The sequence below is a fragment of the Bombus huntii genome, unplaced genomic scaffold (assembly GCF_024542735.1).
Source record: "Bombus huntii isolate Logan2020A unplaced genomic scaffold, iyBomHunt1.1 ctg00000058.1, whole genome shotgun sequence".
NCBI classification, from domain to species: Eukaryota; Metazoa; Arthropoda; class Insecta; order Hymenoptera; family Apidae; genus Bombus; species Bombus huntii.
In genome coordinates, this window is record NW_026099319.1 from 288,761 (window position 1) to 303,092 (window position 14,332).

The following is a 14,332-nucleotide window of genomic DNA, read 5'->3' on the forward strand; positions in this document are numbered from 1 at the left end:
GCCAAGTAAGTACAATTTAAAAATTCTAATGGAATGCTGAATACTTCTAATATTAATAAGTAATTTGGAATAAGTTTAACATTTTATTTGGAAAAAAAATACGAAATTTTAATAAAATGTACTAGATTACCAGATAATGATACAGACGCACTTTCAAGTATGTTGATGTCATGGTATATTAGTGGTTGCATGGTATATTACACAGGTAATTATTTCATATAAGTATTTTATTGTATATTAAATTTTCAATGGACTATGTTATTTCTTTTGTAGGTTATTACCATGGTTTGAAACAAGCAAGAAACAATCAAGAGAACAGGAAGAACTGTTGATTATATCAATTTTTTCAATAACAATATAACAATAATATAAGATATAATAAAATATAAAACTCATTGTATTTATTTACTTCAATTATTTGAAATAAAGAACAGCTTTATTTTCATATAAGACTTTAAGGCTTTTTTAAAAATAATTACTAAGATAAGAAAACATAAAAAACATATTTTTGATAAAATACACTCACATATATATGTCGGGTTATCATTAGGATTTAAGGCGCGTAATGATCCTTCGTTTGAATTAGCCATTGTTTTACGAAACAGAGAATATATTTACGCGAATAAACAAGGTTTTACAAAATATTATGAATAATGAGTTTAATAAATAATAAGATTAACAAACGATAAGTTTAACTAATAATTAGATTAAAGATTAATAAGTTTAACGAACAATAAGAGGAACGAATAATATGTCTTACGAATAATGAATTTAACGTATAATGAGATTAACGATTGATAAGTTTCACGAATAATGAATTTAATTAACGCTATTAACAATGTTCCGGGGTTCAAACGAATCCACGGTCAACAGGATAACTCTTTACTATGTGTAGAATAATTTTAAACACAAACTACAATTGCTGAGACACTCGGTAAATTGCTCGATGTATCACTTTCCAAGGTGATCACACGAATGAATATCTGATGAAAATCTTTTTCGCTATACGATTGCATTTGTTTGTTATATGCTCGCTGGAAACATCGAGAAGGTTCCAATCGTTGTTGCTAGGCAATTTCTGTCAAAAGTTTGTTGTATACTCTTTGGAAACATCGAGAAAGATTCAAACGCCGTTACTAGGCAGTTTCTGTCTGGAGATTGATTCCTAATACAACGTGTGTCCCATTATATCGACATCTCTAAAGTACAATTCTATGTGATTTCTAGGGAGAACAATACAACCGATCCACACCTTCGTCAGGCAAAACGTTTATCCCGTGACCGTGGCTACGTTCGGCGACCAGTTGTCACCTCGAACCCACTTTCGCTTTCACAAATATCAAACAATTACAAATGACAATTGCTTAATTACAGTTATGATAAAATCTAGGCTAAAGCATTAGAAGGCTTCCTCAAAATTGCAAAGGGAAGGCTCCGGTTTTCCTTTCATCTCCGACATATATAATACAAGGATATAATACAACCGAACATTTTAAACTTAGCCTATAGCGCGCGCGCGCACACACATGCACACACATACGAATGATTTCTCGAACGATAATCCATTTATTTATATTTTTCAATATCTGTCCTTACGATTGCGTATTTATTTGTTCCACGTATCATATTTATCTATTTGCATAACTGTAGGTGACATTTTTTTTAACAATTTTGCTAATATTTCATAACTTTTTAATTCATATTTCAAAGTGGTAACAGGTGTTTCTTTCTTTTCAAGTCTCCTCCATATCGGGCTTATTTCTAGTAGCCACGCTTGCTTACAAAGCAATTTTATATCTGCACAAGAATATCTTTCAGTACATTTTACTATGTGGTTTACAATATCTGTATTTTCTAATAAGTGGTTGCTAAGGTATAATTTGAATATACCAAGTCGAGCAACTTCATTGGGTAATGATACGTATATTTGCTTTTCGAGACGCCTGAGTAAAGCTGCATCAATGCCCCTAATAACATATTTACAATAAATATTATCGTTCTATTATACTAATAATAATGAAGGAATACTTCAAACAACACAATAACATATTTGGAATTTGGAGAAATATTACGATATTTTCTACTTAGAAAACATTGAAATAACGTGATATACGTACCAAGGGGAATTAGTTGTAGCCAGAAGAACTACATTAGAATTCTCATTAGACACTAATCCATCCAATCTAGAAAGAAGTTCTGATCTGAATCTCTTTGCAGGTTCAGACAATATACAGTCTCCTTTATTTGTGGCGATCCAGCCAATCTCGTCGATAAAAATAATTGTAGGCGAATGACTATAGGCAAGTTCAAATAAAACCTGTTCAGTTTAACAAATGTATTATTCATTAAATATTATATTCGAAATTCCTTAAATTCATTGCCTCATCACGAATATGATATCATTTCGTTTTCCAAACAACTATTCTATTTATATATAAATGACGAAAAATAAAATCAAATCTTTTTATACCTAGAATCTCTCCTTCATAGACAAAGGAACAAAGAAACTTACATAGACAAAGCAACTTACACGTATATACTTCTCGGAATCGCCTCTCCATTTGCTGACCAATGAGCTGGCAGTTATGTTAAAAAAGGTGCAATGGCATTCTGTCGCGACTGCCTTCGCTAACTTCGTTTTCCCTGTTTTGTATATTTCTTGTAAACACGTACAGAAATGAAAAGAATACGAGTATCTTACCTGTACCAGGTGGGCCGTACAGCAAAATACCTTTCCAGGGGGAAAACGGGCCATCAAAAAAGATAGGATACTTAAGGGGATACACAACGGCCTCCTTAACAGCGGTTTTACATTCCTCTAGGCCTATAACGTCATCCCAATGTACATTTAATTTGTTTACTATGATCTCCTGTGACGATACAAAGATAAAATGGCGTCTTCTCTATATTAAGTAAGTGTTACGTAATTTGATATTTGAAGCGTTACTGAAATCACGTCATCGTCGATATACGTTGGACGGTTTATCGACGGGAATTTTATCGTTTAAAAGCTTTACGATACGTATATTAATCGAAAATAACTTACGCATGAGATGTCCTCAGCAATCTTTCGTAATTCCGGATTATCTGAATAAAGCTTTTCAACGCATTTCAATATCTTCGATTGCATGGATTGTTCCATTGGGACGTTAAATAGCTCTTCTGATGAACGTCCATCATTCTCATTGGGGAATATTGACGTCACTGTCATTGCGAGATTAATATGATTCGTATTGTCATCAGTTATCTTCTGCTGTAGATTCGTCTCTTTCACAGGCTCACTTCTCGCTTGTTTACTAACAGATTTGGCTTTTGTCTCAATACTTCTACAAACACTGGATCATATTGTAATACGATACGTTGAATACGATACGTTGAATACGTTGAATACCGTTTAATATCGTTAAATAATTTAAATTCTTACGTTTTGCTTGCATTTGTCACTTCCCTCGTCATTTCCCTTCCAGTTATTTTCTTACACAATATGGGATATTTTTGAAATTTCATCTTGTAATAATTTTCATACTCTGCAACGATAATTTCCAAATCGATGTTGTCGCAAACCCGATGTTCGGGAGATAGACGAGCTTCCCGGAATAATACATCGCTAACGTCTATATACATAAAAAATGTAGTTTTTAATTAATTATAGTTTTTAACTAATTAAAAATATTTTTCGCAATGACTGAACACTATAAGATAACCATCAAACAACTGTTTTATCTCTAGGTAAGACAGGCAAAAGAATGTATTTACTATATAAATCCTCGAAGATAATTTCTTGTCTTCTGCTTTTTAATTTCCAATTTTTAGATGGATAAGAATAATTTGAATTTATACTTCATATATTTGTTTATAACTAGTTAATCTACATAATCGATTGAGTTATTCTTAACTACTGAATTACCGATGTCGAATTTTCAAATTTGGTTTCGCCTTCTCTCTCCATGATGTCCACTGATTTCTATTTCGATTGGTCACTGACACTATTCAAAAGAATTGGAACTAGGAATATATTTTAATTATAATATACTCACCCATTGTGTTCCAAATAATCACATATAAGGTGTAATATGTTCCGATGACGTTCCGAAATACGACTCTCCTCCTAATATAATTATTTTTTCATTACAATAATATAAGGTTTTTCATGTAATTTTTTGTTACATTTGCGAATTCAACGAGTTACACATGATTTTTCATGAAACACGAACGTTAAAAATATTTGATACAGCCTAATTATAAAAATTGTTAGAAGCAAAAGTCATAGATACTATGTGCGAGTATCGCATGAAACGAACAGCTATTAAGAGAACTGCAGCAATATTACAAATCAAATAACAAAACACACTCGTCTGTGACGTGGAAATTCTAAAATCTAAAATCTAGAATATTCCTTACCTTTTTTCGCAGATTATAAAATATCTTATTCATACTACCTTGCATCGATAAATCACCGTTCATAGTGACACTTTCAAATCGCCTATCGTTTCTCAATGCATACGAGAATTTCCGTTTATTGCTTTAAAAACAACCCGTCCATTGCGTTTCTCTTAAAAAATTCTTTCAACTCTGTTGAAAACCGAGCATCAAACAAGAGACAAACGATTTGTTGTCATGGAAATGTTTGGTTCACACATAAGCAACGCACAAATATAATGATAGAATAGCTGAGTGTGTGTACTGTATAGTAAGATGGATGCAACATGGAAATAGAAAGAGAACACCATGTATAGATACTTCCTGTCCTTGTTTAATCAGGCATGCACACTAGTGGACACTGACGCTGCTCGTATACCGCTGTTACATATTTCCTGTACAAGTGCGCGTCATTAGACAAGGACGGAACATCCTCTCTCTACTTCTCTATCGCGTTTTTAGTTCGCTCACGAGCTCTGTACTTATATCTATTACATTTCCACCATAAGCAGCGGCCGTGCAGTGACTTACAAAAGTTCCGAACGGTTCCATCCTGGGCGGACGGTTAATTGCGTTCGGTACTTCGAGGCAGGAAGGTGAGTACAGAATCGCTCCTCTTAGTACTCTTATTAGAAGTGTTATCATCGAATATAAGTTTTTTCAATAAATTCTTATCGTTTTACAATCTTTCTAGAATACAATGACGTCAGCAATCGATCATTTTCGCGAATTTATTGTAAAATAATTGGGGGAATATCTGGAGTTCTTTATCGGTTTCGACTGTAAAATCAGCAACTATTCGAATTTTTCATTCATAATTGTGACATTTTCGACTCTTCCGTTGCCAAGACTCTCTTGAGAGATTTTTGGCACGTTCCATCACCCTTGTTAAACGAGTGCACATTGGTGGATATATTGATTTTAAAAACCAATACGTGTACGAGATTTATTATCTCACTGGGACAAAGAAATCCGTTTTATTCGCGAATTTTCCGTGTTTCTTCTTAATTTTCGTGAGTGTCTGGCGCGGAGCATTATTTGAATGAACTTTTCATCGTTCAGATTATATTTCGTTTAAAAAGATTGAAATTGATGTCGAGAAGAAATGAAACAAGGTGCTCGGGCATTCTTTCGTTTCCCGGGGAAAGAGAAATATGAAAAAAAACGGTCGTTCTTCCTTCTGCCATTTTCGTCCATTACCAAAATGGCATGACCCAAGTGTCCCGGGCCGTGAATCAATCAAGCGAATTTTGAATAATTTTTGAATAATATCCAGTTAATAATTTGTGAAACAAATTAATTTCATTTTATTGTTGGAAACAAATTAGTTGGATTTTTCTTTCTTTAGCAGTTTTTGCCAGAGTTGACCTGACGTGCTACTTCAGTTTCCATCTTCGCTTCTTGAAACTTCCAACGTCCTTGGTGTTGGAGTCTCCTTGCCCAGGTGAGTACATAGCTTCTAGATACTCGTCGCTGTTCATCCTTACGAGCCTCTCGAGCTTTAGTTGTCAATTGTTATCGTTAAAGGAAGAGAAGCTCGCGACAGATGTTATCAAACAAATCGTTTATTCTCGAAAAGTTCGAACTTGTTCGTTGCGTTTGAATATATATGGACGGACGCCATTTTTCATGACATCATCATGATTTGTCATGTCGTGAGTATAGCTTCTGACTACCATATGTTTGTGATTTATGTGAAATTTGACCACTATACCGTGATAGAATAATATTTCCAATGAATTATAAATATTTTACATTGTGAATTATAAATATTTGTTACAAATTATATCGTACTTGAGATGAAAATGAACCATATATCTGCTTATGGAATATGAGGTAGTAAATCATTCGAAACATAATAACGATTAATTAAGCACATATACAATAACGTTTACGAATGAATATTGCGAATTATTGTATGGCTTTAATGCGGTATTTAATGTTTTGATTGCGGTCTTTGAAATGGTATCATAGGTGCTGATATAATATCGCGCGAAAAAGGAAAGACCAGTGGTTAATATTGCAGGTGCACCAGTGCGTTGCGCTCGTCGAGGGTGGTTTTGACGCTGGTGCCGAGGAAAGGCGCAGAACGTGTTCGATCGACCCGCGAACGTAGCCTGTGCTCATACTGCGACAGAGTTCGTTTCAGTTAGGCTCAGTCGCTGTTTGTCCGTCGACAGCGTATAGTCGCGTCGGCCTACGATTCCTTTTTTCTTCTTGTTTCTTGCGAACTCTCTCGCAACAGCCGTTCTATACGTACGCCGCCAGTATATCGCGTGATCATCGTTCCCGTTGCTCCCCTTACCCTCTCACGTCCTTCGAAGAAGACCTCCCTTTGGTTTTTCCTTGTTTGGAGGGAATTCATCGCTCGGACACATGGACTGCGAAGTACGAGGGTATTCCAATTTTTTAATATATAAATTTAGTTTCCTCTATGGTGTTAGAGAACATAACGCGAGCATTTTATGATATAACGAATATATTCGTATATATTTTAGTTTATTCATTCGTCAAATTTCCCTAGTAGGCCGGCCTGCAGCTCACATGCAGCACTTAGTAAAAATTTGTTTTGTTAGAGGTTGGCCATTCTTCTTGCTATAAAAATATCGTGAAGTCATATCATATGATAAAGCACCTTCTGAAAGCTAGATGCTCGATAACGAGCCTAATGATTCTCGGTAGTTTGTAATGTCAAGCTTTGAATTGGCGAGATCGCTTTGCTGTCAAACCGCCGTCCAGCGGCGACCACATTCTTTAACCACGTTCAAGGGGTATATCACGCTACAGAAACCATCAAAGGGTTTGCAAGTTAGTTGCCTTTTAGAAGTGGGGCAGTTGGTTGTTACATGTCATCCGTAGTTGCTGGCTGTTCTCCTTAGTCGCCATACATCGTAGAGACGACGGTTATAGTCGCCAGTTGTCCTTGCTAATGGTTGCTTGTTGTCGCTAGTTAGTTCTCGTTATCGTCATGTATTCCATCAATCACGCGAAATTTAACGTATGGGATTTTATTCTTCTTTATTCTTTCTGTAGGGAGATTTTTTAAGACGAGGAAAATATAGAATATTTCAAGACGACGGTAAGGTTTGAATTTAAGTAACTATTTTATGATACAACAAAGTGGAAAAACGATTTAATTTTATAAAGTTTAAGGTAATTTTTTAAAAAACTTCGAATTTAAAAGATTCAAATAGATATCTTAAACGTAATTAAACCCTCCATATCGTAAGAAATTAAATGAAATTGCGCAAGAAAGTTAATACATTTAATGTATTATTTTAAACATTTATTTAAAAACATTTATTTAAAATTTAAGTGTAGGCGTTGACGCGCGCGCGCCATTCGAAGCATTGGTCAGTTCGTTACATCTGCGGTAAAAGTTGTAACTACGAAGAAGCTTAACATATGGTGCGTCTCAAGACGACAGTAAAAAGTATTAAGAGATTTTTCGAGATTTTTTCTTTTAAGTTTCCAAGTACTTTTTCTATTTAACTTCTTTTTTTTGCATTTTCTCACAATATTCGATAAATAGAGACGAAATATGACAGTTCTTAGTTCGGGGATTTATTGGTTCGAAAGTTACTTCAAAAGTGTTTCTGGAGTTTGTGCGGTTAATACTTTTAAACTACTGAGTACGACTTATTCCGTATGGCTGGACAAATCTTTGTTGATACTGTAAGCGTAACTGGTCCGGATATTGTCTTGTGGAGATAGAAAAATACACGAAGTATTGATTGAACTACATATTTTTTTAATTCTTTTTTAATTCTTTTAGTTCTTCATATATTGATAATAGAACGATATTCCGCTACTTTGAGCACAATATAGTAATGTTTAAATAAATAATAAAATTTACGCATTTCGTCTTCATGCGTCGATAAGAAAATGCAAAAAAAGTTAAATAAAGATGATGCGTAGATGCGAAGTTTAGTCAGCAATAATATTTAAAACCTCTAAAATATATAGTACACATTTATTTGCAAATAAGCTCAATGAAATTAAACTGTAACTGTGTTTCCAATAATGTCTTCGATGTATTGCTCGCCATTATGTCGGATTAACAACTCTAAGTGATCGACCTTAATCACTAAATGGCGGCCGTGATTCAGTGGTATAGCTTTACATATGACGGACATCGCAGGCGCTTATAAGACGTCTGTTGTGAAACGTTTCCAATAGCACCGTTTATGTGATAGTGGAATCTGAATATATATATATATCGCTGAAATATATATCGCTTATCACTTGAGTCTGACACGATCGTTTTTAAATAGAATCACAATTTTTTATTCTTTACAAAATCAGTCTATAAAGATTATGTGCAAATAAAATAGATAAATAGATAAATGGTTGTACAAACTTATAAAACAGATATTACAAGTATATCTAAATAAATGATATATTTATAAATTGTAATATTTGATCTAAAGTTTAAATAAATAAAAGAGATACTCGTGACTTACAATAAAAGTATTTTTTTTCAATTTTTAAACAAAGCAAAAGTGGATAACAATTTTTCAAAATGTAAAAATCAACACAATGGTTGGTTTCTTTAATTAATCAATAACGTTTAAAGTTAATTAATGTCCAGAGTGGTTTGTACATTTTGTATTTCGCCGTATTTCAACGTTCGATATGTAAATAGAACTTGATGCCTGAAATATCGAAAAAATAATTAAATCCGATCGTTCTGTCGAATTTGCAAATTGTATACTCGTGTAAAATCGAGTGCGCTTGTGTATGCTGATACGAAATGTGGTAGTATATTTTTCTTTTTTCGATTATCGTTATCACTTTTTGTGTGGAAAAATTAATTCCGTGAAATGGAAGTGCAATCAATACGGTTTATCACGAAATAATAGCACAACGACGGTACATATTGGTATTGACGTCAGCTTCACAAAATTTCTCGAGTATCGCGGTCGACTATTTGGGTTAAGAATTCATTTTCAAGGTTCTACAAGCACGAGTATCTTATGGATATGAAATTTTCAGTGTACATTTTAATAACCATATTTCATATTGCATGCTGCGGTCCAAGAAAAATCCGCAGTTAATATTCTGCTAATCCCTGCTGCTTTTAAAGACCATAAGTAAGGTCCGTAAGGTCGTCCGTAAGGTTTAAAAGATTTCGAGTAGATTTGTATTACGTATTTTATCTTCTAATTTTTAAAGAGAGGGTCGTGTTTAATTAATTGAAAATGACGAAACTGTAATGGGACATTATTATCAAATATTAAACGTGGTTCCATTGGGTACTTTTATGGTCTTTGCGAGATATATATGCATTATATGTTGCTATTAGCAACGCGTAGCGATGAACGATGGAGAGCAGTACCTTCGTTATCTCGTCTCGGCTGTGTACATATCAGTAATGCACAGTACTCGTACTAAATATCTTACAAATTCCATACAGATTTTCAGATTAGTTTCGAATAATACCAACACGACCATGATAGTCACAGTACAGTATTAAATAGTGCCACTATGCATAATACACTCCTAAAATGTTTCTACAAATATATTTGTCCGAATATTTTTGTCAGCTACTATATCCTAACCAGGATTTATTAAACAATATATAGATTTAAAAAAGAATATATAACGACATTACTTGTTTAGGCTAGATTGGTTTAACTTGTATAGTTTTAATAACTGTGTAAGATCAAACAAGAACTTATCGTTAGTTTGGCGAGATTTGATTACACGAAGCAACATAATTGCTTTGAAACTCAGGACAGAAAACAATGTCAACCGGTAGACGCGTTTGTCTGGTGAACGTGTAACGCGTGAATAATAGATAGCGACAATCACGCGAACGCTAGTTACAGCTGACTTGGCTTACATTGTAGCATTCAAACTAGAGTATACGAGCCGTAAGCGCTATTGAAAGTTCAAAGGCCGACTAGTGAGCTTCATCCTATCTCATTTTTTAATCAGGCGATGGATCGACGAATCGTATTGATTTCGAGGATTATTATAGTTCTGTGGCAATTTTAAAGCGTGGTTTGTCTAATCTTGTCTCGTTAGCTACAGACTCTTTGGCGAGCAGCCTGAAACTTGATCCAGTTTCGAGAAAATGAAAAATTCGTTTCTTCTCTTTGCTTCCCTGTTCCCTCTTTCCTCCTTTTTCCCTTTTTACATCGCGTTAAGACCCGTTAAATAATATTGACTGCCGTGGACGCTGGCTGAGAAGTGCACTTTATAACTAGCTTTAAAATCGCTGACGTCGATGAGGACAAAGGTAAGTTAGAGGGTCATTTATCTGAGCTGGTGTTATTCGACCTGAACTCTGCAGCTTTTCAGAGCTTCTTTCGTTTTTCTTTTAAGAGCAGAGATGTTAACTGGTCTTTTGTTACGTGTAAGAAGTATGTACTAAAGCTTATTTAGCACCAATTGGTTGCTCAAAGTCGAGATATACATACCTATATTATATTAATACGTTACAGAAGATTACGCGTTAGTTAGCTTATGAGAATTTATAGTGTGTCACAGATCACAAAAGCAGAATGACTACTTTTTCATAAACGATATATGTATATGAATTGAAAGTTTAACTATTACGCCACATACTTCTCTCGATAAACGTCGTCGAGTGCATATTGTTAAAGAATATTAGCCATTTGAATTAAATAGTTTCGAAGATACTAATGCTTCTGTGAAGTTTTTGCAGGCTGTTAATTTTTTATTGAGATACTACAAATTTTGAATAACTTCGATTAGAAATAAAAATCACATTACATTAACGCGTAGAATGTAACGTAACGTAGATAATGTAAATATAAATTATATTACAAGGAAATAATACGGGTAAGTAATGTGAAACATTCTGGTTAAAATTGCATCCTTTGAAGGCTAGGACACACAGTACTTACGAAGTAGATTAAGTACCAAATGGGGTACTTAAGAAAATTCATGTTGTCATTGTTTAATAAACATCTTCAGCTAATAGCTTTCTGCAAAAGCTGGTTTAAGTTATGCTAGCTTATTCCTTATTAATTGCAATTATATTGTTCGTATCTCCTAGAGGATTAACAATCCATTTTTATAATGGATAATAAAAGTAAATTCCTATTAGGTTGTCCCAAGTTTCTTTCGTTTTATAAAGAAATGACAGATGCACAACATATTTTGTTTTATGTTATTCTATATTATTTTACATTAAATTGGAAAAAGGTGGATCACACGTAATTCAATAAAATAATATAAAACGAAAAATGTTGTACATCTATTACTATCTTATAAAACGAAAAAAACTTTTAAAACAACCTAATATTTCTCTACTACGACGCTTTTACAGTGCTAAAATATCTGATAAAAATGTTAAGAAATTCTAATATTGATTTAAGCGTATCGATTTATCTGCTCTTCATATTTAATCAAACAGAAATTGTTAATTATGATTTCCACTTAAAAGCGGATTGCATATTATGAGGATAAATTATCAAATTCATCTCTAATATAGACATTAGAGAATCATTCATAGCCGCAATCCTGTTTACCGCTAACATTCCTGGTACTCAATAATTCATTAGGTGACTGCTTTAGCCGCACAGAATACACCTACAAATAATTAATCGCGATTAATATTCCATCGACTTTTGAAAATCCCTCATGTGATCTATTTCATGCGATGAGAATACGTATAAATTGAGATTGCGATCGACCATCCTCAGTCGGATAAATCGAGTGATTCAAATTATAACACAAAAAAAAGTTAAAACTAGTTATATTATCTTATTCAATTTTTATGTATTATTTGGCGGAAGAAACTTTGGTAATTGGTAAGTAAAGTTCACCTCCTTAATGTTAATGATTTTAATATGTTATTAAGCTCAAAGTTCTAAGGAATTTTCTATATATACATATACATATACATAACTGTATGCGTATATGTATAATATACGTATAACAACCAAAGTTCAGCTCTCAAGTGTACGCAAAACTTTTATGTTCATTTTACGCTCTACCAGTATGTTTCATGAATTTGTTTGCTAACAGTATCGAAATAAATAACAAGCAGAGGACGAGCTATTCATGAATTGTTTTGCCAGCGTGTACGCTCCCAATATTTTCTATTTGAGAAAACATACTTGTTGCTATTGCAACTACAAATATTTTTACAGTCGACGCTTTTGCCGTGAATCATTGGCTAACATGTAAAATCGAGAAAAAACATGGTTTATTGTGATGGAAATGTGGAAAACCGCAAAACCGATATAGAAGGGAAAATAAAGGAAAGGAAGATAGATAAGTAGAAGCTTGGGGTCAAGTTTAATTCACTGAAACCGAGCTGCTTGTATTATCACAAAACAAAATTGCCAGTACGTCATTTCCGTACTCTCGTCCTCGCGAAAATGGTTTCGCTTGTTAAGGAAAAACGAAGAGACAGGGAAGAGAGGAAAAAGCAGACGGAGAGCGCTTTTAAAAAGCTGGCGAACCGTGTGTTACCACAACGAGACACGCGATGCTATTTGTCGCTTTAAATTGTGCCGCAACTCGTTTTTGAGATCTTTGCCAGGGGCGCGTTAAAACATGCTGAAAATATATTTCTGGCTTTTCTGGGGTTTAACTGAAATATGACAAATAACGTTGTAAAACATATGTACTTATGACTTACAGAGTAATTGAGTGTACAAAATATATAGTATACAAAATAGCCAGCGATTTAGGGCTTTAAAAGATCAAAAGGAAAGAAAAGAAAAGAAAAGAAGAAAGATAATATGTTGTGGCAGTCTAAGTCGATCTAAGAAAATAGATAAAGGGAGGGAGGGGCAAAGCTAGTTAATCTGGAAAGAATCCAAGCGTCAATTTCAAGCATTTACAGAGAATCAAGCGGGCTGGTTAAAGTCGTGAGTTGAGCAATTATCCCGCGTTAGGTTCAATCAGGTTAGTCCCACGCGAAATTGATCCAACCATGCGAAAACGAGTGTATTCTGATTTCTGTCGCAGATACTTCTGGCTAGTGCAGTACCTACACGGTGGTTGTTGAAATAGCCGCTTCTCATCTATTTTCCGCAGCACAGACATCATCCTTTGATCCCTTACGACTAACGAAGTTTTCGAAGATGTACGGCAGTTTGAGATTCTACTTGAAAATGATCATGATTGCGGTCTGTGTGCCGTGTGCTCTTCTTTCTGTCCTTCCGTTAAAAACTGGTAAGTTGATACTGATTAATTATGCCATCGAAACCATATATAATGGCTACAAAAATGCCGCTAATATAATATTCCTTCTTTCTTGTATCTTCTTTCTTGTATCTTCTTTCTTGTATATATATCTTGTATATATATTTTTCTTATATATATATATATATATATATATATATATATATATATATATATATATATATATATATATATATATATATATATATATATATGACTGATATGAATTTCTTTCGGTCTCGAATGCGTTAAAAGAGAGCGCAAAGAAGTCGAAATTACTTATTGTAATTAGTAAAACGACCTGAGAGGCAGACAGATACAAGAAAGAAGGAATATTATATTAGCGGCATTTTTGTAGCCATTATATAGGGTTTCGATCGCATAATTAATCAGTATCAACTTACCAGTCTTTAACGGAAGGACAAAAAGAAGAGCAGACGACACACAGACCGCAATCATGATCATTTTCAAGTAGAATCTCAAACTGCCGTACATCTTAGAAAACTTCGTTAGTCGTAAGGGATCAAAGGATAATGTCCGCGCTAGGGAAAATAGATGAGAAGCGGCTATTTCAACAACCACCGTGTAGGTACTGCACTAGCCAGAAGTATCTGCGACAGAAATCAGAATACACTCGTTTTCGCATGGTTGGATCAATTTCGCGTGGGACTAACCTGATTGAACCTAACGCGGGATAATTGCTCAACTCACGACTTTAACCAGCCCGCTTGATTCTCTGTAAATG

The 14,332-nt window shown here is 34.1% G+C and overlaps 2 protein-coding genes and 1 long non-coding RNA gene across 11 annotated transcripts in view; 2 read left to right on the top strand and 1 right to left on the bottom strand.

Moving 5' to 3' along the window:
* Window positions 1-379: 379 nt before the first annotated feature.
* On the bottom strand, window positions 380-4,075 carry LOC126875783 (katanin p60 ATPase-containing subunit A-like 2). Of its 6 annotated transcripts, none has more exons than XM_050638667.1 (7): window positions 4,038-4,075; window positions 3,425-3,614; window positions 3,047-3,335; window positions 2,702-2,870; window positions 2,513-2,643; window positions 2,118-2,317; window positions 380-1,967 (listed from the first exon to the last, which is right to left on the bottom strand). In XM_050638667.1, exons 1-7 carry the CDS (start codon window positions 4,039-4,041, stop codon window positions 1,607-1,609), a joined length of 1,344 nt encoding a protein of 447 aa, XP_050494624.1. In that variant the 5' UTR covers window positions 4,042-4,075; the 3' UTR covers window positions 380-1,606. The 6 variants fall into 6 exon arrangements, with proteins under 6 accessions (XP_050494624.1, XP_050494623.1, XP_050494629.1 ...); XM_050638666.1 differs by having other exon boundaries at window positions 3,425-3,964; window positions 4,038-4,062; XM_050638672.1 differs by lacking the exon at window positions 4,038-4,075 and adding an exon at window positions 3,757-4,028.
* Window positions 2,863-14,332, top strand: part of LOC126875779 (katanin p60 ATPase-containing subunit A-like 2) — a 224,301-nt gene continuing 212,831 nt past the window's right edge. For all 4 annotated transcript variants that reach the window (XM_050638650.1, XM_050638653.1, XM_050638651.1 and 1 more), the window contains exon 1: window positions 2,863-2,912. In XM_050638650.1, coding sequence (XP_050494607.1) covers window positions 2,863-2,912 — 50 coding nt within the window. The remainder of the gene's footprint in view (window positions 2,913-14,332) is intronic.
* LOC126875823 (uncharacterized) lies at window positions 5,824-7,462 on the top strand. Its single transcript, XR_007693692.1, has 2 exons — window positions 5,824-5,863; window positions 5,947-7,462. It is a non-coding gene; the product is annotated as an uncharacterized LOC126875823 (long non-coding RNA).